At 39.0% G+C, this 21,821-nt stretch overlaps 6 protein-coding genes and 1 non-coding gene across 13 annotated transcripts in view; 2 read left to right on the top strand and 5 right to left on the bottom strand.

Moving 5' to 3' along the window:
- Positions 1-21,821, bottom strand: part of LOC131333240 (uncharacterized) — an 89,359-nt gene that overhangs the window by 29,891 nt on the left and 37,647 nt on the right. The window lies entirely within an intron of this gene.
- On the bottom strand, positions 50-3,026 carry LOC131333233 (riboflavin biosynthesis protein PYRD, chloroplastic-like). The gene is made up of 3 exons (XM_058367655.1): positions 2,577-3,026; positions 1,704-2,002; positions 50-1,030 (listed from the first exon to the last, which is right to left on the bottom strand). The coding sequence occupies exons 1-3, from the start codon at positions 2,901-2,903 to the stop codon at positions 421-423; spliced, it is 1,236 nt and encodes a 411-aa protein (XP_058223638.1). The 5' UTR covers positions 2,904-3,026; the 3' UTR covers positions 50-420.
- TRNAV-CAC (transfer RNA valine (anticodon CAC)) lies at positions 3,280-3,353 on the bottom strand. The gene has a single exon. It is a non-coding gene; the product is annotated as a tRNA-Val (tRNA).
- LOC131333237 (uncharacterized) lies at positions 5,553-9,698 on the top strand. The gene is made up of 2 exons (XM_058367662.1): positions 5,553-5,958; positions 9,176-9,698. The coding sequence occupies exons 1-2, from the start codon at positions 5,739-5,741 to the stop codon at positions 9,394-9,396; spliced, it is 441 nt and encodes a 146-aa protein (XP_058223645.1). The 5' UTR covers positions 5,553-5,738; the 3' UTR covers positions 9,397-9,698.
- LOC131333234 (F-box/kelch-repeat protein SKIP4) lies at positions 9,963-12,914 on the bottom strand. 4 transcript variants are annotated; one of them, XM_058367659.1, is made up of 4 exons: positions 12,764-12,780; positions 12,282-12,393; positions 11,514-12,022; positions 9,963-10,740 (listed from the first exon to the last, which is right to left on the bottom strand). In XM_058367659.1, exons 3-4 carry the CDS (start codon positions 11,993-11,995, stop codon positions 10,143-10,145), a joined length of 1,080 nt encoding a protein of 359 aa, XP_058223642.1. In that variant the 5' UTR covers positions 11,996-12,022; positions 12,282-12,393; positions 12,764-12,780; the 3' UTR covers positions 9,963-10,142. The 4 variants fall into 4 exon arrangements, with proteins under 4 accessions (XP_058223642.1, XP_058223639.1, XP_058223641.1 ...); XM_058367656.1 differs by lacking the exon at positions 12,282-12,393 and having other exon boundaries at positions 12,764-12,914; XM_058367658.1 differs by lacking the exons at positions 12,282-12,393; positions 12,764-12,780 and adding an exon at positions 12,503-12,734.
- Positions 14,064-16,269, bottom strand: LOC131333239 (large ribosomal subunit protein eL36z-like). Of its 3 annotated transcripts, none has more exons than XM_058367663.1 (5): positions 16,168-16,269; positions 16,047-16,091; positions 14,893-14,997; positions 14,529-14,728; positions 14,064-14,297 (listed from the first exon to the last, which is right to left on the bottom strand). In XM_058367663.1, the coding sequence occupies exons 3-5, from the start codon at positions 14,992-14,994 to the stop codon at positions 14,267-14,269; spliced, it is 333 nt and encodes a 110-aa protein (XP_058223646.1). In that variant the 5' UTR covers positions 14,995-14,997; positions 16,047-16,091; positions 16,168-16,269; the 3' UTR covers positions 14,064-14,266. The 3 variants fall into 3 exon arrangements, with proteins under 3 accessions (XP_058223646.1, XP_058223647.1, XP_058223648.1); XM_058367664.1 differs by having other exon boundaries at positions 16,179-16,262; XM_058367665.1 differs by having other exon boundaries at positions 14,124-14,342; positions 14,478-14,728.
- On the top strand, positions 16,896-21,717 carry LOC131333232 (uncharacterized). The gene is made up of 5 exons (XM_058367653.1): positions 16,896-18,624; positions 19,226-19,284; positions 19,971-20,099; positions 20,423-20,558; positions 21,184-21,717. Exons 1-5 carry the CDS (start codon positions 17,920-17,922, stop codon positions 21,496-21,498), a joined length of 1,344 nt encoding a protein of 447 aa, XP_058223636.1. The 5' UTR covers positions 16,896-17,919; the 3' UTR covers positions 21,499-21,717.

The raw sequence follows: 21,821 nt of genomic DNA, 5'->3' as shown, positions 1-21,821 counted from the left end.
ACATTGTGTCATGAAACTATTTGCAAAAATGACTAAAGTAAGCAGGAGATAAGCAGGATAAAATGTATTCCACAAATTTGGCATTAAGCAGTATTGGATAGTACCAACTAAAAAGTGAAACCGACATTGCCAATAGACGACGTTGACAACATGTCACCACACAATTCATTCAGAAAATGGGAAATCAAGTTTTTTTGCGCATTCTTTACACTACTAAGGCTTGCTTGACTTGTTGACACACGGCAATAAGGTTGAAGGATTTGGTTGCAACAGGGCTTTCTTGTATATCTTTGAGCCATGGTCCTTCTCTTCAACATCGTGGGTGACAGGATTCCTAGTAGCACTGAAAGAATTATTTAGATCGATCCCCATAAGTTCTGCGGTATTTTGTACTCTTATCCATCGGTCCAATCATCACAATCAAAAATATCCCTCCAACAAAACACTTCGGCATGAGTTTCTTGATGATAAATTTCTTAGCCTTAGTCTTTGCCCCAGACTAGTGAATGCAACAGGAAACCTCTCTTCTTTGCTTCCTTTCCAAATTGGCAGCATTTCAACCACAACTTTCTGCAATAGATTCCCCTCAAAACCCTCTCTCAGCATCTCTTCAAAATCTCCAATATTGCCCCTTATATCCAGCAAAACACTGCACAACCCACGCCGTTTGCAGTATTCCAGAATTGTCATCAAATTCATTCCATCCAAAACAACAGTTTCAATGCCCTTTTGAGCCATTTCTGGTTCCACACTCGTCTCTTTGTCGGTGAAGATCACCACCTTAGAACTCGCTTCTGTAGTGATTACAGGGACTTGAATTGGGGAGCTAGGGTTTCTTGCTATTATAATCTGAAGAGGTTGATTAGCTCCAGGTTCTTTGGATACTGGGAGTGAAAAATTCTCTCTTAATAAGGTGGAGGAAAGTATAACCGCATCATATTCTTGTAACAACTGCGAGTAGTATCCACCGGGCTTTGTGACTTCTTCTCCAAGCTGGTCTGAGAAGTGGCCATCAATGGAGAGGGAGTATCTACAAATCACAGAGAAAACATCAAAATGATTCCATCTACATGTTTAATGAATGTCATCCAATTAATTAACACTAAATTATTGAAGTTTCTTAGCATTCTTGGGAAGTGAACCACATCATCTATCCGATGACGGTTTAACCTAATATTGAAGCTCCATGTCACATTCTGCTCTAAAAAACTGCTTTTTTGGTTTTCTCATATTATCTCAACTCCTTCAGTTTTTTATTAACTGCCCTCCGCATCTCCTCCCAAAACTTCAATTTTTAGTAGTGAACAACTAAGATTGCGAGTTGTGTGAATCTCATCATAGCATGCGCATCATGTGCGCATAAGCTCTACGGATTATATAAGACAACTGGGCTACATGAAAACACCATCACAAACAAGGAATTTCGCTACCTTAGGACAGTTAGAGTTACTACCACCGTTCACCGGGGGCTTCCATTCATAGCTTATGACACTTCTCCTTACGACCCTCCGGCACTCTATACATCATGTTACCCCTTAGAAAAGTCCTGTGTTTTTAATAAACAGTCGCTACCCCTGGTATGTGCCGCTTTCCCAATCAAAAGATGGGAGAGCACCCCTTCGCCCAAACTTATGGGGTCATTTTGCCAAGTTCCTTCGACATGGGAAATATTATCTTGTAATAACTAGGAAGATGAAGTTCACCTTAGAGTAACAAAGGGCTTCCCTGTTAGCATTAGATGTGTAAAGGCCTCAATCAGTTTCTTGCACAATTCTCCCTCGACACCCACTGTCACATCGATTCCTGCATCACGAAGTCTGTCCACACCCTTTGAAGCCACAATTGGGTTCGGATCCACCATCCCCACCACCACCTTTTTTACTTTGGCTTTAATTAGTGCTTCAGTACAGGGTGGAGTTCTTCCATAGTGGTTGCATGGTTCCAAGCTCACATAAGCTGTTGAATTCTCAGCCAAATCCCCAGCATCTCTCAGAGCAAAAACCTGCAAATTCCGGCTCCTACCTCAAATCATTCTGAAGATTGCAACCATGAAGAACAACAGTTCCAACGCAACACCCCAACTGAAAATGAAAGAAAAGTATCATTCCTACTACCAGGTGTCCTACATACCTTACACAAAGAAATAGAACCAACGGTTGACGAGAAAATTATAAGGGCTCATTCACTTTGCCACCATTTTCATTTCCTTGTTTCCACCAAAACACACACACACACGCGTAAAAATTGCTAAAGAACCACAGCACCCAAAGGCTATGTTTTGGATTCTTGTTGTACAACATGTTTCCCTTCTGTTTAGCCCTTCCACCAAAACCCACCAATTCAACAATCACACGCCATATGAACATAACAAGTAATTTTAGGATTCATAAGCTAATAATACTTTGGACTATGTTAGAAGCTGACACAATGCTAGCTATTACCTGAATTTCCTTCTCTCGAAACCATTGGCGAGAACTATATCGAAAATGTTCCCAAATCATCAAAAAACAGCTCTCCTCATAATTCTATTCTATATAATGAAAAATACTAGAAAAGAAAGAGCAGGAGCATTTTACCTCAGCATGAGGCTGCCCAGCTTTGGGGTGAAACCCTTCACCAACGATTTTCCCATCCTTGACAACAACACACCCCACCATTGGATTAGGACTGGTACACCCAATACCCTTCCTAGCAATCTCCACACACCTCCTCATGTAAAACCCATCATCTTCTCCTTGACATCTGATGCCGACAAAACCACCATGTCTTCCCCCGCTAGTCACTGATTCACACACCCTTTTGGTTAAAAAGCATAACCCAGATCTCGAAATTGGAAAAGGAACAAGTTTGGAATTTGATGGGCCCAGGCTGTATCTTGAGACTGAGGGTGTTTGGAGATACATTTTCTTGAAAATCGGGTGAAACCCAGTTGGAATTAACGAAGGAGTAATGAATGAATCAAAAAGACAGCTTTTTCAGTGAAAAGAATAGGAGGATGCGAAGGTTGAAGACGACCACTGTTACAATCCCTAATAAGTCTATTATTGATTTACTAGTGTTAACCCGTGCCCGCATCCCGGTTGAAAGATAATGGCAGTTGTGTGATTTAAGTGAAAATCATGAACATTTAATCGAAAAGTGGAAGGATGCACTACAGCCTTTGGATCAAATGAATCTGAGCCGTTCCAACAACTTGTCCCCACACATTTTTGTGTTTTATTTGAAGCGAAGGCCCAAAATGCAAAAGGCCCGCCGTTTCTCAGGCAAAAATGACGGTCGTGTCTGAGCCCGGGTTCGAACCGGGGACCTCTAGTGTGTGAGACTAGCGTGATAACCGACTACACCACCCAGACATCAAGAATGCCGCCGATGAAATCGTTGTCCACAATTAAATTACTTATAGTTTTGTTATGTTATTTTTTTACTACTATTTTCTATAACATGTTGAAACTAATAATTGATATACGAAATAAACCCCGCCAGCTGAACCAACAGGTAGTAGTTCCACTAAGCAAAAATTAGCACTTTCGTGTTTGTTAGTTTTATGCTAAATTTTTATAGATTATTGATTAACCTTGACGAGAGAAATTAGAAAACCCAAAAAAAATTTAAAATATTCACTTTTCAGCTTGAAAAGAAAAAAATTTGGCTTTTTTTTTTTGTGTGTGCTTAATCTTGGATTTTTCCTAAAGTATTTGGCTTTTTTTTTTTTGGCTTAATCTTGGATATTTCCTAAAGTATTTGGGCAAAAGTAAAAATCTTTTACTTTTCGAATTCTTCTTGTTGACATGAATCAATAATCCACAAAAATTTGGCACAAAATTAACAAAAACGCAGAAAAATTTTAAGTAAGGACAAAAACTTTTTGCTTAGCAGAACACCACATACAGTTAGGAGTGACCATGTATTGCAACGAATCTCGTTTATCTCGAATTTAGATGATTCAACTTTGCAAAGAATTGTTTTCATGAATTGTTTCGCATCTAATTTTTCAATGAATCTTTTAATTAAAGATGGAATCTTGATCCCGACTCGAGTCAATCAAACTGTAAGAGCTGCGTTGGCTGGGCTCGGATTAGTAAATTGGCTTTCTTGTTTTTATTTTATTTTTTTAGCGGAAAAAATGGAGGGAAAAAAAAAAAACAACAATATTCACCATCCAAAGTTCAATATGACAAAAATAATCCATTTGTTAGGAGCGCAAATTGGTCTCTACGGTACTTTAAGGTATGGTCCCCAACTTATCGTGAACCATTATATCCAGTACCTCTATATCATAAATATGGTGCATGGCAGGTTACTCAACTCATGGAGAAGATCAAAAGAATCGTCTTTGAAGCATGTTTATCGAAAAGCCAATCAGTTTGCAAATTTGCTTGTGAAGAACACAACTCTAAAAGGGAAGATGGACTCCCTATTTGCTAGTAAAACAAACAAACAAAAAAAGAAATCAAGAGTTATGGGTACCATTTGGCGGAAATAACTTGACTATTGTCATGGAATTATAGTCCAATAATATAGCGGGAATGCACCATGAGTTTGATTATCGAAGGAATAAAAGATACTCAATTGGAAAAGATAGTTGATTTCCACACTCCATTTTTTGATAAATGCACTTTAATTTTATTTGTTTCGAGGAAAAATTTTATGTGTAATTTTTTCAAAAAAGACAAGAAGTGGAGTTTAGTTATAAAAAAAGAAGAAGTGTGAAAATCATTTGCCATTTTGGAAATTGAGGGAATATATATGTGGGACCGGTTTCGGGGACACAAATTTGAACACAAGTTTTGACACAAAATTAATCAGAGTTTTACACAAATGATCGAAGCCGTTCAATTCATTTAAAATAGGTTTTCGAGAGTTCTCATAAAAATCAACTCATTCTAATATCGGTAAGGGCTTGAACAGTTCATTTTAAAATTTTGACTGGAGCCAACTGAATGAACCGATTTAGCACTTACCGATATCCGAATTCATTGATTTTTTACGAGAACCCTTAAAAATACGTTTTAAACAAATTAAACGGCTTCGATCATTTGCATAAGTCTCCAAAATGGGTCCCACTATAAACTTGTGTCCCCGGAACCGGTCCCTATATATTTAAGAAATGTTGAAGTGTAGTTTACAAAATTAAGAGTCCAATGCAGAAATCCTATTGGTACCGACGGTACCCATAGGGAAAATGCACCGACGGCCACCGGACGGCCGTCTCCGGTCACCGGACGGCCGATCCGAGCCGTCCAAAAATTTTAAAAAATAAAACCGAGTGGCCTTACTCGAGAATCAATGGCATCCGAGGTGTGTAGGGTACTTGATCCGAGTACCCCTTTTTCGTGTATATACACGTATATACAAATATACACGAAAAATGGGTGCTCGGATCAAGTACCCTACACACCTCGGATGCCATTGATTCTCGCGCAAGGCCACTCGGTTTTATTTTTTAAAATTTTTGGACGGCTCGGATCGGCCGTCCGGTGACCGGAGACGGCCGTCCGGTGGCCGTCGGTGCATTTTCCCTATGGGTACCGTCGGTACCCATAGCAGTACTCACACACTAACCCTGTCAGTTCCCTGAGGGAAAAATTACAGGCGCTCTGCATTCATTTCTAAATTTTCAAATTTCGAAACCCTAACTCTCTCTCTCTCTCTCTCTCTCTCTCTCTCTCTGACAAATTCAGATTCCGGAGCGAGTGACCAAAACCCAGTTGACCCAAACCCAAACCCTGAACCCTTAAATGGGTCACGACGAGAACGAGCTCGAAGAGAGAGAAGAAGATGTGGAGAAGTTAGAGGAAGATGTGAACGAAATGGCTCAGAAGATACTAGACTACAGGACTACACTACCGGATCAGCTCAAGAGCGCTCTCGCTTCTTCTCTTGTTGCTCAGAGACCCGCTTTTCCGACCCATTTAAGTCATGGGTCGGAGCCCGGACCCTCTGGTTGTACCAACCCAGGTGATGTTTTACTCCTAGGGTTCTCAATTTTGGGTTTTCTTTCTCTTTCACTCATGCTTTATTTTTTAGAACATCTCCAGCCCTTACTAACACTTCTATTCAAATGAGTAAAAATTTGAGTAAAAGCTTTCATTTGGTATGAAGCTTTCTAATGGGAAAACCCAAATCTAAACGTAAATCAGTGGAAGATTCATTAACGGCAGAGTTGTAGATTTAACAGGCACAAAATAGCTTTCTTAAATTTGGGTAAGGATTGTTTGAGTCTCCCTTGATTTGAGTTGATACGAACAGAACTGATTTTGATATAAGTTTTGAGTCAAGGAGAGGAGTTGATTTTGAGATGTTTTTTTAGGGCAAAGAAGGGCAAGGGCTGGAGATGCTCTTAGCTAAGCTGGACTATTAGACGAAAATAAGAACTGTTGATCAGTATAGATATTGGGATTTGTTTAGTATTTACTAGTTGGTGTAGTTTCCTATCACTGAATTAGCTGTTATTTTGCCTGACCCATATAGAGAAGAATGAAGATCATCTCCATTTAGGAGGGTTTTGTTTTTTGTCTACATGTGAAAAGTAGGCGTGGCGGAAACTTATTAATAGGATTGAGAGAAAAGATAACATATGCTTTTCAGGAATAGAGAAGTCACGGAGATCCAGAGGCTCTTCTTGTTCTTTCTCCCTATTCCTACGAAAAAGATTGACTCTCTTCTTAATCTTGAATGCAAGAAGAATTATTTTTTCATTAGTCCCATGGCTTTTGCAAACTCAAGTGTCTTGCCTTGTGAACCCAAAGACGCCTCTTTCGACTGATGCTATGCTCACTAAGATCTAGCATAAAGCAGATGGCTCGGTAGCGAGATTAATTTGTTCTGTGAGTGGGCATGCGTGTTTGTATGTCCACATATATCTGTAGCCCTTTTCCCGTATGTTGTAAATGTATCAGCACATATGTACTAAATATGTTTGTGTGTGTGTGTTTCTATTACATTTTCTGGTTAAATGTAACTTCCATTATTTGAAGGATGGTAAATGTTTCTTCTGAACTTTTAGTGTAGCCCAATTGATGATGTTACGTACATATATACATATGTATAAAGTCATAGAGATTCATATGAACAACAGCCAAATACGAGTAGGACTTGTATATTTTAGTAGACTTAGTTGAATGTCAACAATTCTTTATTTCCCAAGATAAGTTAGAGCTTGAATGTTGAACAATAAGACTATAAATTTACCCATCTAATGGTATTTTAAGAAAAGATTGGAACTGAAGTGATGCTTGATTGCTTTCTATTGTTTTATGGGAGGTGAAAATCTAATGCGTAGCTTTGCTTTTTCCTTCAAAGAATTTTTCTAAAGTTACAGTGAACTTTATTAAAGTTGCCAAAAGTGGTGAGAAACATATCAAATTTAATATGGTTTTGAGTTGTCCAAACTCTAAGCATGCTAAAAGAATTAACAAGTCTCCAAAAGGGGAAATAGGAGGAGTGTTCAGGGGGAAATTATAGAGAAGTACAAGCTTAGGATCTAGGAACCCCTGCCCCCTTTCTTTCCAAAAAAAAAAAGAAGGAAAAGGAAATCGTGCTAACTAATTGATTGAGAAATTTATGACTTTTATTACTTACTATTCATAATTCCTTTGGTCACGTTATCCAATTGGAGTTTTGTTTGATTTAGGCATGGAATCCGCATGCATCATTATGGACCTTAGTTGCAGTGAGTCATGGCTTATCTTGTACAAGCAAAGCTAGCTTTGACCATTAGGACCCCCATGCGAAGATATCAAGATATAGCTAGAGTTAGGAGTAGGAAGTTTCCAAATCAGGTCTGTGGCATAAAGATCAATTGTCTTGGTGATATGCTGTGGTGCTTTTGATATTTTGGGTGTGGGGTTGACACCATTGGCTGTGGTGGATGCTGATGTGATACTCACAGTGTTATCATGGCATCAATGTTGTACGGAGATGGTGGTAAATGGCAAATCACTTAATAGTCACAGTGGTAGAAGTGGCAGTGAGGGGTGAGCATGGGTCGGGTCGGGTTTGGCCTGGACCCGCCACCCGACCCGACTGGTCGGGTTGACAATTTCTGTAACCGAAACCAAACCGTGTAACTGGAAGAACTGTCCGGGAAACCGATTCTTTTTATCGGGGCCGGTTTGGTTGGGTTGGCCAATAAAAGCAGAAGTCGCACAATGAAATGCAGATCGGAGGAGACTGAAAATTTACCGATTTGCAGATCGGTGGAGTTGTGGACGCTGGAGTTTGGACGCCGGACGGTGTGCGTTTGTGCGAGAGACCGAGAGAGAGACGGTGGACTAGACGGCTCACGGCGGCAGCATCAGATCTGGAGTAGAGGAGCGTGGGGGTGTACTGATACTTGGGGGCTGGCTTTGGCGTTTTTCGTTTGGGAAAGGGGAAGTGGGAGACCGACAGTGACAAGGGATTAGGGTTATAATATATATGTATTATAATGTAGTATATATATTATATGGTTGGTCGGGTCCGACGGGTTACCTAGGCGCCGACCCAGACCCCGAACCGAAAACCAAAAATTCTGCACATCTCAAACTGTAACCGACCGAATCACTGGTTCAGAGCTGTCCGAGACCCCTCGGGTCGGACCTGCGAACCCGCGGGTAATTTGCTCACCCCTAAGTGGCACTGCTCTCTGTGTTACAGCCTTGGAGGTGATCCATGAGTTTGAGGGGGTTGATTTTGGCTGCATGAGCAAAATTGCAGAAACTTCTCTTTTACAAACAAAAGTTTTGCTTCAACTAAGAAGTTATCCATGGTGTTCTTTACGCTACAGTTACAGGATCTTGGCATTCTTGTTCCTCTAATTTTACTAGAGGCTTGGCAGTGCGATTTTCCATAAGGAATCCATGTGTTTGAGGCGTTGATTGTATTTGCTTGAAGGCAAAGCGAAAACTTTGAATTAAATAGTTTTCTGAAATGTTCTTGGGATACAGTACCACTTACAAGATGTTGAGTACTCTCTCTCCTTGTATAAAGCAAGAAAATAACATGCGGATATGCTAACAAACTAAAAATAGTGATATTTGTTGATTTTACATTTGTTTTACTGGAATAAGTGTAATCTAATTTCGTCTCATGGTGATAGCTTTCAATTTTTCCCAATAGCTTCCTTGTATTGCTTTGGTTTTGTTTGATTGCCATACAGGGGAGTCAGGGGACTGACTCGTTCGGTGTTTAACAGATGCAGAAGGACCCATTGAGTTGGGCAGAAGGCCCTCACTAGCACAGGAAGATCATGACACTGCTGAGAAAACACGATTGCTCAAGCAAAAGATATCGAGTAATGCTTCTGCTTTGCCTGTCCTGTTGAAGAGGATGAAAGAATGTATTTCCAGAATTGAAAGTCGAGAATCATGTAACGAATTCATACCCCCCGTTTTTAAAAGAAAAAAGACAAGTTGACTCGGCTCATTCCACATTTGATTGACTTCCGGTGTTCTACTAGTACAAAGAGAGGATTGTATTGCTCTTATTTGACATCTTAAATCTGCTTGATGATCCATCGGGCCATTGGAGAGCACGATTGCATATTTGCGGAATTAGGATTTCTCCTGTTGTATTAGGGCATCGTCTGTATTGTAATTGGTTGAAACTATTGGTTTAGATGTCTATTGTATTGTTTTGTCGATAGCATTCCAAGATCATCATGTAATACAACAATTTCAGCATTTGTGGCAATGTGTCGATCTTATTTTGCCTGTGTAGATGAAGTATCTATAGTTATTCCTGTGGCAATGTAAACATTGTTGTGTAACATTTTGTTTAATCAAATCTCGGGTCTGATCTTGACCAATCAAACAGGCCCTTAATTGATAAACAATATTGAGTCTAATCTTTCTCTGAGGAGATCATAATAGCCAAAGTTTCACTCCAACCCCTAAAAAAGTATCAAAGGCATCTTCAGAAACAATGGTGAGAGAAAGGTCCAGGCATCATTTTATAAAAATGCAAAAAAGGATCGGACATGCTAATACAAAGCACAAAAAATATCTTTAAAAAAAACGCAAATAATTAACGGTCATATATTGTTAATGTTGAATTATTCGATACGACTGAACATCAACGGGGCTTCAAATCAAACCCCAATATGAACACAATTACAATCGCAGATGTAGCCTTCAGAATACTTAAAAAGCTCCCAAAGCGATTCATATTGCCACACATTTACAGCTAATTACATCATCATCAGAAGTTAGTTTTGTTACAGAAGAACTCACCATCACCCCTTCCCCATTTCCTGCATTGCCAACATTCAGCACCACAGTGCTAAGCCCTCTCCCTATCACAAAAATACTCTTCTCAATAGCAACAAGCCGACATGGCGGTCTTGTGAGTAGCGGTGACAGTCTTCCAACAGCCACCCATTCCCTTCTATCCTTTTGCCACATCATAAGCCTGATTCCTGAACTCTGATCCAGAACGAAAAGGGTCCCATCTATGACAACAGCTGGACCCCGCCAGCCAGAGGCCATATCAGCGTCCGCGTGCTGCCATGTGCCATTTGATGGTTCATACACAACTGCATAGACATGAGATGATACAGCAGAAGAACCACATCGGATATATATTTTACCATCTAAGACAATGGAATCTTCGATGTCTGGGACAAGATTGGGGTCTGTCTGAGACCTCCAAGTGTCCGTTTGAGGGTCATAAGTGTCCCAAGAATTCGGATCAGTCGAGTTTGAACCTAAGCCACCGATTGCATAAATTTTCTCGTTCAAAACTTCAGAGGCAAAATAGCACCTGCATGCATCTTTACTATCAGATGAATTGATTGCACCAGAACAGTATAAAAAATTTACCGCAAGTAGAGTGATAATTTAATGAGAAGATTTTGGATCTCACACGAGAACTCTTCAGGCAAGAAGAAGGAAAAAGCAATTCACAATCAACCACAAAGTGTTGCAATGAAAAAACCCCGTTCCCCTACTGCGTGTATGGAGGCTTGCAGTTCTCCAATGAGAAGAATCTCTATGTTTACTCTTGGGCAATGATAGAACAACTTTCAAGAATAAAATGATGACATGGCATCGTTCAATTGTAAAGTAATAATTGCCTCACACAATGACACTACTCATCTATTTGGTTCAAACTGATGAGTCGTGCAAACTGAAATGTACAAGTTGTCCCTGTTCATCACAGCTGAGATAAGGAGGAATGCATTTTCATACATTAAAGCTCTCACCTGATGATTTGAAAACTAGTTGCTAGGTTTCACTTGAATTCTTTTCTCAATGACTACGGATGCAGTCTCCTTGTAATTTGCTCGTTTTGACTAGTTCATAGCTTTGTTTATACTGTATTCATCATCAAGATAAATAGTGTGCTGTGTTGTGGATAAGCAATGATATCGTTAACAAGATTGGAGGGGGAGTCCTACAGCATACATGTAACAAGAAGCAGGTGCTCTTAGGCAAGAGAATTAGTCAATCAACGCATACTAAAGAAGTCCATATCACCTTAGTTACTTGCATCTCATCACAAAAATGTCTATCAAGTGTCAGCTATATCATTACCTTGCAGTGGACAAGGGAGATGCTTTATTCCAAGCATTTATGGCAGCATCATAGCAGTAGACTTCATCAGTAGCATCTTGAACCCAACCACAGCCACCCAACAGGTAAATTTTCTTGCTCAACACTTCAAAGCCCATGCCTTTTCTCTTCAAGCTAGAAGGTGGAAGGTCTTGAATGCGCTTCCAGCACCTCTTGGGCGCATTGGGATCTAGTACATAACAGCAAAGCTGGTCAAACTTATCTCTACACAAAGCATATATCCACGTCTCATACAGATTATGCTTTCGACGGTAGGAAAGCCACTCTTCACTCGATAGCAACTCTCTCCACCTCTTTGACACACATCGGAGGAGTGCATGGTACTTTCGAGGAACTCTTGCCAAGCACAAAAGAGCAATGTCGTCAGGTAGTCCACATATAAGAGGGAATTGAGCTAGTTCCATATTACCGGAACCCTCAGCTCCGCTTTCTGTATGATCCATATTATGGCTGCTAATTGAGGTAGGTACCTACAAGTTGAAGTAGCGTGATTACATTTTTTCCAGAGCTGCAAGTTTAATCAAATCTACACAAATGTTGCTATTGCTTCACAATCACATTAAACACACAAGTTGCACAGATCTATGTAGACCTTTTATGATGCAAGTCAGCTAGCCTACATGTACTAAACCTCGATAGTAAAAATACCCAAATAACCATAATGTGATACTTACATCCCACAGAATTTGAACCCTATAAAGACTAAATGCACAACACCAACAATCTTACCAGAGCTTGATCAAGCCTGTTTTGACAGTCCACTCCTAAGCAGAGGAAGGTCAAGAATTGACAATATAAACCCAAGACAGGAAAAATGATACCAAACAGCTACAAGAATTTCCTAATTGAGGCACAAAAACAGATGTCATTTCCAAATACCTCATTCAAGAATATTCAAGAAAAACAAAAAGTGAAATCAAATCAAACTAATGAATTGGGGGAAACCCAACTTGAGACAAAATTAAAGCTCGAGTATTCTGATCAATGTGAGAATTTCAGAGAGCTAGGTTTGGGAATTTGACAATTTCTTCTCCAACACTGCATCTGCGTTAAATTGATTCATTTCCTGGTGTGTGGATCAGACAACCCAATACTCCAGGAGGAGGGTTTACTCAGTAGACCCACAAACATACGATGTTTAAGCATCTAATTGCCATGAAATCAAGAAACAGAGAGAGAGAGAGAGAGAGAGAGAGAGAGAGAGAGAGTACCTTTGCGATTTTACTCAAGATTTTGCGCTGCATCTGGTTCTGGTCGCGTGGCAATTGGACATATATTCCGACAATTGCATAAAACACCTTAAAATTTGATCAATGCCCCAATTTACTACAATTAATCGTACTTATCCCGGTTCAGATCCTACAACTTCCAATACAGGAGTAACAAGTAGGGCTAGATTATTTGGCAATCCTGATACACTTTCTACTGAGAGATCAAGGAGTCAAAACTTTCCAAAGGCAAAAATTGATTATTAGTTCTCATGTATAGAAGTATTTCGTTGTTAGTTTAATTATTCTCGTACAAATATGTATTGGACTTTATTTAGTTGCTGGGAATTTCACATAACATAAATGTAATGTCCCGTTATAACAATTCTTCTACCTTTTGAACAAAAAACAAAAAAAAACCCATCTCTGCATGGCATATGACCCTTTGAACTTGTTGCAAATTATAAATTTTAATCATCATACCATGTCCTAATCGAACCATGTTTACTATGCACTAAAGTGCCTATGTTCCGCTTGCAACCACTACCCACAACTTAACTTGCACGAGATTAGCACAATTCGGCGCATTCGCTAGTCAAAAAAAAAAAAAATGCCAAGAGATTGCACAACCGAAGCTACGGTAGTCCTAAGGGGACGGAATCCTCCTATCGTAGTTGGCAGTAAATTTAAATCACACATTGTAATCAAACTCGGTCAACCATTTTCACAGCACATCACTGGTTTGGACCCAAAACACAAGTACTTAAGTACTTTACCATGTTATTGTTCCCAAAATTATACGTCCTCATTGTTTGACAACGTAATTTGTACTATTTGATGTGCAGGTTTCACCTTATCTTCATTCTTTTGCAGGGTACAATGTTTAAGCAAACATCTTGGTTCCCTTTTTTCAATTACATTTCCGCCGGTTGCTATCATCCCAGCATAATCCATCAAAATTTGTCATCTATGCTTCGACCATCTTATATCAAGACATTATCTCCATTATTGTCTCAAGTTGGCAGCAAAACATTATTAGCAGCTTGCCTGTATCCAACAATGCCAACAAACAAATCTCGAGCCAAAACTGTACCGTAAAAAAGACTTGCTGCCCAGAAACCTTGCATTTTCGCAGAATCAGATTCAGGAGATGATGTGAATCATCATGATAGCTGAACTTCTTTTCCCAATTTGGATGTGCATCAAAATAGGCAAAGCACACCATTTCATCTATCTAATTCGCAAGGAACTCTTGCACATGAAAATTATGCAGAATAGTAGATCATTTAACTGAACAATCTCATCAACTGAACATGATGTGAAATAAACATATTCTGAGATCAAAGGTTCCGTACCATACAACAACCAAAATAACAAGCTCACAGTCTCAGTGAAATTGCAAAATTTGAAGCTCTGGTTTAACAAGACAAACTTGAACAAAATCTAAATGGAATAATTTGTTTGCTAGCAATAAAACTCTGAAAGAAGAGATGCACTTCCAAGAGCTCACTTCTTCTTCTCACCACCTCCAGCAGATCTGGACAAAGTAAGGCCCAAAAACAAACAGTAAGAACTTGTTAAGCTGGTGCAGTAGGAAAACTAAAAAAAGGTTTTAAAAAAAGCATGGGCAAAATCACCAAACAAACATATTCTGAGTGGCATGAAAATGGGTAAGCTTCTGAGTTAACATATTGAATTGTCAAACACTCATATTCACTTTTGCATTAATTATGTATAAAACAGGCACAGTAAATGTCGCATCAATTACCTCATTTTGCGGAGAACATTGGACATTTCCTCACGCTTCTTCTTGGCCCTCTTATGAGTGCCCAACTTTCTCTTAGCCACTTTCAGTGCACGCTTGTCTTTCCCAACTTTGAGCAGTTCAGTGATTCTCTTTTCATAGGGAGCAAAACCAGCAACTTCCCGGATGAGACTTCTCACAAAATGGACTCTTTTACTCGTTTTCTGTACAAAATGAGAAAATACAAATTTGAATCTACAACTATTTCATACAACAGACTCAACAATGGGATGATATACGGACGATACCACATACAGGTTAAAAATAACGCAAATTGATGTCGACGTGCATACAATACTACAAGAGCACATGCAATAGATTAACTTACCCCCTTCCTATCAGAAGGTCGGGGAGCCAATTCCTTCTTCGTCACAACATGTCCTTTGTTTAGACCCACAAAGAGGCCAGTGTTCGGTTGCTTTGGTGCCATCACCTGCAACACAGCAATCAAGTTACAACCTAGGAGTATTCTCCAACAATAAAATTCAGCCATCTTGTTGTAGTTAACAGAAGTTCATCCCACATAAAGTTTGACAAATGACAACATAATGAGTACCAGTTTAGACTACAGTGTTCCTTCATTTGTTTTTTGAGTTGAATTTTAATGGCCACATTTTGCCTGGAGAATTATGAAGGCCCCATTTCAAGTTACTTCTTAGGTATAATCCACACTGGATCAGCGACAAAACATCAAAGGCACGAGCCATTCAAGTACAGGACAAGGCTTGACTAAGTAAATGTTTGTTAAAGTTCAGTTAAGTGAGTTAATAGCGAGCTCCAGACCAACTCTCCAACTTGTTAATTGAACACAGCGAATTTCAGCACAGAAGAACTCAACTATAGTAAGCTTGGCTTGTTCTACAGTTGTGAACATCTAGCATCACTATTCATTAAGTTCCGCAACATTTCTAAATCCTTCAAACTTTTCACGAACTACAACCTTCTCAATGTCCTCTCTTATTGGGCACATAATCCATCACACAAAGCAACCACTTAAACATCATTCATCTCATCGAATCTCTTCATTCGATATTTGAGGGTAGATCCATTGAGTTCTAAAAAACTAACTGACGGAACAAATATGACACCGACAAGGTTATGAGCTCGTAACTATGCTAATAGCTTCAACTCGTCCCAAATAAACGTCTCGTCCCAACTCTCGACTCTGTTTGTCCGACACAGTGAAATCATTACTATAGTTACACTTGGCTTCAAAACTTGAATAATAGCCCTAATATTCACTGCCTTGTTTCTTTGGCAAACGAATTCAGATTAAAAACCAGGAACACATTAAACAAAGCAATCAAATCGATAACTTCTGAAGGAACATAGCGTCAATTTGCTTCGTTTCGTTCGATTGGGATAACTACTAGCTGAATATAAGCCGTAAGATTCAGTGCACTTCGTTACATTCAATATTTCTTTGCATAATAATTCAGAAAATGATCGAAATGCCTTAAAAGTGACAAGTTTCTGACTTACCAATCAGCTCCGGAGACGATTTTCCTGGAAAATCCTCGGAGTAATCTGCAAGAAAGGAAAAACTGGAATCGTGATAATGAATAACAAGGAGAGGAGAAGAAACTAGGGTTTTGAGGTGAACCTGTCGCTCACCGAGAGAGAGTGGCCGTTCGAAGGAAACTAGGGTTTTGTGGTATCGTGAGGTATTTATATGAGACAGGGGCACGTGACCTTAAGCCGAGTTGATGAGTAAATTAACCAATATTTAAAAACAATCTTAAATTTACTTCAAAATATATTTCTAGTTTTTAGAATTGAGTTTACTACTAATTTTGTCGTAGATAATTTATTTGAACACAGACCTTCTGCGTTCTTGTAAGCCCGTAAGTCTGAAACTTTTTTTTTATTTTTTTATTTTTTAAACATTTTGTTTAGTTTTTCGTTATAATTTTTAGAGTTAATTGGTTGTCTAATCAGAAAAATATAAAAATATGGACCGATATTGAAAAAATTCAAATAAAATTGTACTTTAGAAGAAAAAAAATAGCTGTTTGATAAAATTTTCGTCTTTAGGGAACTTTTTTCTGCTTTTGGTCATAGTTTGTACTTTTTAGATTTCTTTCGTTGAGACAGATGATTAATTTTTAAAAAATATTTGAATCTAATAAAAATTTAAAAAAGACAAAAAAAAGAAAAGAAAAAGGTTAACATGAATGGAGTCTAATATGTTTTTTTTTTCACCCAGAAAATATTAGGCCCATAGGGCCATTGCCGTAAATCAGAGACACGAGGCTTGTTGGCCCATACGCTCTACTAAACGGGTCATGATTCATATATACCCATACCATCCGCCCCCAAAGCATATACGAAGCAGCTTTTGGCATCTATGGTATTGGGCACTGCTTGTTTTTCTTCATTCTTCAACCCGTTGAATTATTCTTCTTGGAAATTGGAATAGGTGACCACGGGAAATGGGTTTGACTTGCCGGTATAGCCTCCTCCTGTCTTTGTGGCTTGTGGGTTACTTACATACCTATATAACATACATAATACACACATTTGTTTTGCAATTTGTTCTGCTACTTTATTTGCTTTATGCTCAAGCACGTAATGAAGTCAGAACTGTGTAGACTTCTTGGTGATGATCAAATTCAAACCTGTATTCTATTGCCACAAGCCCCATGAAAGGAATGGGAACACCAAATCTTGGGCCCAAAACGTGGGTATTTCTTTAATTGCACAGGTTTCATGCTTTTTGAACTTCCCTTTCTGATTGATGGTGATTGAAGGTAATCTCCATTTCCTTGTACCCTTTAATGCCCAGTCATATTCATACTGAGTTCTGTTACGTTCGCTGTCTGATCTAAGTCTGGCCAAAACTATTACCTTCTTTGCTCTTAATAGTATCTCAATCTGTATCGTTGTTGAAAACCTTGATTGTTCTTGGCTCTAAATAGTATTCATGGGTATCTACCTAAATCCTTGTTGAAAACCTTTGATTGTTTGATATACTACTTGTCTTGGTGATTTTTTCGATTGGTAATCACTCTTTCCGTCCAAGTTTGTGATTCTTATCTACTCGAAATACTCATGTCGTAGTTTCTAAATGAAGATTAGCATAAGTGATTGAGGATCCATCATTTAGTACCTTAATCAGTATATGCTAATCTGCCCTTTGGAATTCGTGAACATATTTTCTGGTGCCCGCTTGTTTTTCCTCCAAATTTTGGCAACATATTGGCCATTGCCTTCTCTGATTTTATTTCCTAAACATAGGTATTACCCAGTTGAAATTTATTAGCCACTTTATATACCCATTACTTATTCCTTCTATTTAGTTGCGAACAGATAGTTCAAGAAACACATTGTTAATATGTTTGCATCATAAGTATCGATGTCATCTTGCTGTGGCCTTCCCCTTCTTGAATGTGTGTACTGTTTGGCTTGTGGCCGTTGGGCGTGGAAGAAACTCCTTTACGCAGCAGGAAATGAAAGTAAGAATTGGGGCATTGCCACTGCTGCTGAATTTGAGCCTGTACCTCGCATGTGCCGGTATATTCTCGCAGTCTATGAAGAAGATCTTCGTAACCCAATTTGGGCCCCACCTGGTGGATATGGTATGAATCCCGATTGGGTAGTTTTACGAAGAAGCTACGAAGAAACCGAGGGAAGGGTTTCTCCATACTTGATATACCTTGATCAAGATAATGCTGATATAGTCTTACTAATCAGAGGGCTAAATTTGGCAAAGGAAAGTGATTATTTGGTCTTACTTGATAACAAATTGGGGCAAACAAAATTCGATGGAGGTTATGTTCATAACGGGCTATTGAGGGCAGCACAATGGGTATTTGATGCAGAGTCTGAGATTTTGAGGGAATTAATTGAGAGACATCCGAGCTACACTTTGACTTTTGCTGGGCATTCTCTGGGTGCAGGGGCAGTAGCACTGTTAGCAATGTTGGTCATCCAGAATAGGGGACATTTGGGAAATATTGAGAGGAATAGAATTAGGTGCTTTGCCATTGCTCCTGCTAGGTGTGTATCGCTAAATTTGGCTGTGAGATATGCAGATATCATCAATTCTGTCGTGCTTCAGGTAATGTCTTCCCATTTAGTACTGTGATTAGCTCTCATATATGGTATCCCTACTAACATGCATCCCTAGTAACATCTTATAAGTTAGATGGGCGTATAAGTATTCATCACATTCCGTATTTTTTTTTAATAGAAGCTTTTGGGACAGTTACTCGCTCTCTCCCAAGGAGCTAATAACACTAGCGATGGGAGCGAGGTGAGACGAGGCGAAGGGCAAGAGAAGATAAGGAAAATACACTAACAAACTGCAAAATGTGTAATGATAGATTTTGAACTGGGAACTCATACTTAGTTATGTAGCAAGCGAGTTTATAGAACTCATACTTAGTTGATTTTTTGTGGTATTGTTCATTGAGAATGTAGATGAAGTGTGAAGTAAACATGAACTTTTCCTTGCACAAATAGTTATTCCTTTTAAAAAATGTAAAGAGTCAAGACTACGGATGGTCACTTCCACACAGTAGCTAAACAACAGTTCCGTCATATTGCTGAGTTATTTTTCTTGTTTTTGTCCCTTGAGCTACTGTCAAATCTTGTGCTTTCAGTGAACTCATGGTGCCATTCTATATATCTTTCTAATGCGCATTGTTACAATGAACCAGGATGATTTCTTGCCTCGGACAACCACGGCTCTGGAAAATCTTGTGAATTTTCTTTTCTGGTAAATGATTGTAGGTCTTGGTCACTTTTCTTTTTTTAAGTTTTGGTTGCATTCAGCAGTTATCTTTAATAAGAATTACGCCAAACTGAAGACAGCCACTCTATGATATCGGAAGATAATTATATTGGATGAAGTTTTTGCATGCCAATTGTTGAATAGTCTATTTTAGCTATCCAAGATACTGAATTCGATTTTTTCCATGCAAATCAAGAGAAGAAAATGTTTGCTGCTGTCTGCTGAATTGTTGTCTGCAAATTTGAGATGTCTTTCAAAGAACTGTGACTAAAACAAATTGTCTGGGCTTGTCACTTCAGTGGAATTTTTGTTGACCCTCTTAAGTTCCACTATATTGTTCAGCTAGCAAGAAATTCCCACTTTTTTAAGATCAAATACGAAGATGCATCTAGATGAAGATAATTGAAAGGTATATCCTTTTGTGAATCCTACTTCCGACCTCACTAAAGATCCATCCATTGGATTTCTGTTTCAGTTGTTTCAAACAAACAAGGTTGATGGCCCTATTGTGTTTTCAAGAAAAAAAAATTCAATTATTTTAGGGATAGGAGCTTTTGTATTTGTGTGTGGGCTTTGTGTTTTTAGATTGACTTGAGAACTTTTAGAGCAATTGCGCCACTAGTATTCAGAGGAAGATACTAATGAATGTGTTTTTGCCTTTACTTCAACAGTTTGCCATGCTTACTATGCATACTCTGCCTGAAGGATACATGCATATTAGATGAGAAGAGGCTTCAAGATCCGAGGCGGCTCTATGCACCTGGTCGTCTCTATCACATCATAGTGCGGAAGCCCTTCAGGTATACTGGGATTTCTAGTAAGATTTTAACAACTTACATTACTGAGGTTGTGGAGAACGTAGCCATCTTTCAGCAATTGAGACTATAGGAAACGTTTTAGACTGTAAGAAGTTAAGAAGTTGGGCAAGAGGCAAGATTACATGCTAAGGTCTATCCGTGGGGAGCGTAAATGGATCTTATGTAGTCCATTTACTCTCTTTGTCCCATAAGGCAGTTTTGTTTTTTCAACTTTGTTCCACTTTTAAGGGCATAAATTGTTACTAGTTGAGGTGTGAATATATTTTGATCTTGCTCATTCTTTCTTATTCAACATTTGTTTGCAGGTTTGGAACAATTCCCCCGAAGGTGAGGACAGCGGTACCTGTAGATGGGAGATTTGAGCATCTAGTCCTGTCTTGCAACTTAACTTCTGACCATTCCATTATTTGGATAGAGAGAGAATCCCAAAGGGCTCTTGATGTAAGTTTCCTAGTACTCCTTGGTTGCAATTGGGCAGGTACCTATTGAAGCAACACCTATTTGGTAGGAAACGAATTTGGTTTCATGGATTGGCAGATTCCAAATTAGCAGAGAGTAGGTATTCATAATGGAAGTTGGGATGTGCTAATCACCACAATAGACAAGTTGCATATTCAAACAATAGAAACCAAACCAAACCAAACTAAGCCTTGTTTGCCATTCTATTCAAGTCAGCTACCAAAACTATTGTTCGCTACCTAGACCAAGGTTAGATGTTAAGTTAAATTTATCGATTTCATCTCCTTTTACAACACCATCCTGTGGCGATTAGGCCTTCCCCTCCACTTAGCATGTCCATTAACATAACCTGATCGCTTCTCTCTACAATACATGTCTTCGTGGTATATGAAACATAAAAAGATATTACAATTCTCTTTTCTTTCCATCCTATGAGTGCTCTTCATTGGTTTGGCTTATTATGTCTCGTCTTGTTAACTACTCAATAGATTGTCATGTTCAGATAGTCGAAGATTTTCCCCCTTTTCTTTTGCATTATCCCTTGCTCACAACTATTGATTTTGTATTTTTTGTCCTTTGTGGCTGTCATGATTTTCTCTGAGTTCAGTTAATGATGGAGACAGAGCGAATTATGGAGATTCCGGCACAGCAGAGGATGGAGCGGCAGGTCTCTCTTGCTAGAGAGCACAGTGAGGAGTACAAGGCAGCCTTACAAAGGACTGTAGCACTGGATGTGCAGGAAGCTCACTCACCTTCTTCATATGGAACCTTCGACGAAATAAACGAGGAAGGGGATAATTGCAGCAGTTCACGGACAGAATTTTCTTTCGTGTCATCCAAGAGGAGGAAAGAGAGCTGGGATGATTTGGCTGGTCGCCTTTTTGACATTGATGAGTCTGGGCAGATGGTACTGAAGAAGTAGTAGGCCTTTGTACGGTGGCTAAATGAAGCTTTATAGAATACAAAGTCATTTTTTTGTTCATGTGTTCACATTGTATGATTCTTTAGGAATTCAAAAGGGCTAGTTGTATCAGCAGATTTAGTTGTTCGAATGTTCGTATTGAATGATTGTTGAGGAATTCAAAATGGCTAGTTGTATCAGCAGATTTAGTTGTAAAGGATTGTTGATTTTTCATGGCAATTATGACACTACATGAATGTCAGAGGAAGTAAGAAATGAAACCTTCACAATAGAAACCAGTTTAATGAGGATGCAGAGCACATGAAAGATGCCAGTAGAGCAAT

The sequence above is a fragment of the Rhododendron vialii genome, chromosome 7a (assembly GCF_030253575.1).
Source record: "Rhododendron vialii isolate Sample 1 chromosome 7a, ASM3025357v1".
Taxonomy (NCBI): Eukaryota; Viridiplantae; Streptophyta; class Magnoliopsida; order Ericales; family Ericaceae; genus Rhododendron; species Rhododendron vialii.
Note: the sequence above shows the minus strand (reverse complement) of the source record. Positions and strands in the feature narration are given on the sequence as shown.

What these genes read in the sequence shown, in the direction of transcription:
- LOC131333233 (XM_058367655.1), bottom strand. Translation starts at nt 2,903, where the DNA reads ATGTATCTCCAAACACCCTCAGTCTCAAGATACAGCCTGGGCCCATCA. An exon ending in CTGGGCAGCCTCATGCTGAG is followed by an intron (nt 2,003 to 2,576) that starts GTAAAATGCTCC and finishes CGGAATTTGCAG; the next exon opens with GTTTTTGCTCTGAGAGATGC. An exon ending in AAGCCCTTTGTTACTCTAAG is followed by an intron (nt 1,031 to 1,703) that starts GTGAACTTCATC and finishes TGTGATTTGTAG; the next exon opens with ATACTCCCTCTCCATTGATG.
- LOC131333237 (XM_058367662.1), top strand. Translation starts at nt 5,739, where the DNA reads ATGGGTCACGACGAGAACGAGCTCGAAGAGAGAGAAGAAGATGTGGAG. An exon ending in CTCTGGTTGTACCAACCCAG is followed by an intron (nt 5,959 to 9,175) that starts GTGATGTTTTAC and finishes GGTGTTTAACAG; the next exon opens with ATGCAGAAGGACCCATTGAG.
- LOC131333234 (XM_058367656.1), bottom strand. Translation starts at nt 12,796, where the DNA reads ATGCAGCGCAAAATCTTGAGTAAAATCGCAAAG. An exon ending in TCTTGAGTAAAATCGCAAAG is followed by an intron (nt 12,023 to 12,763) that starts GTACTCTCTCTC and finishes TTCAACTTGTAG; the next exon opens with GTACCTACCTCAATTAGCAG. An exon ending in TCTCCCTTGTCCACTGCAAG is followed by an intron (nt 10,741 to 11,513) that starts GTAATGATATAG and finishes AGATGCATGCAG; the next exon opens with GTGCTATTTTGCCTCTGAAG.
- LOC131333239 (XM_058367663.1), bottom strand. Translation starts at nt 14,994, where the DNA reads ATGGCACCAAAGCAACCGAACACTGGCCTCTTTGTGGGTCTAAACAAA. An exon ending in GACCTTCTGATAGGAAGGGG is followed by an intron (nt 14,729 to 14,892) that starts GTAAGTTAATCT and finishes CATTTTGTACAG; the next exon opens with AAAACGAGTAAAAGAGTCCA. An exon ending in AATGTTCTCCGCAAAATGAG is followed by an intron (nt 14,298 to 14,528) that starts GTAATTGATGCG and finishes TACTTTGTCCAG; the next exon opens with ATCTGCTGGAGGTGGTGAGA.
- LOC131333232 (XM_058367653.1), top strand. Translation starts at nt 17,920, where the DNA reads ATGTCATCTTGCTGTGGCCTTCCCCTTCTTGAATGTGTGTACTGTTTG. An exon ending in CTTGTGAATTTTCTTTTCTG is followed by an intron (nt 19,285 to 19,970) that starts GTAAATGATTGT and finishes TTACTTCAACAG; the next exon opens with TTTGCCATGCTTACTATGCA. An exon ending in AATCCCAAAGGGCTCTTGAT is followed by an intron (nt 20,559 to 21,183) that starts GTAAGTTTCCTA and finishes CTCTGAGTTCAG; the next exon opens with TTAATGATGGAGACAGAGCG.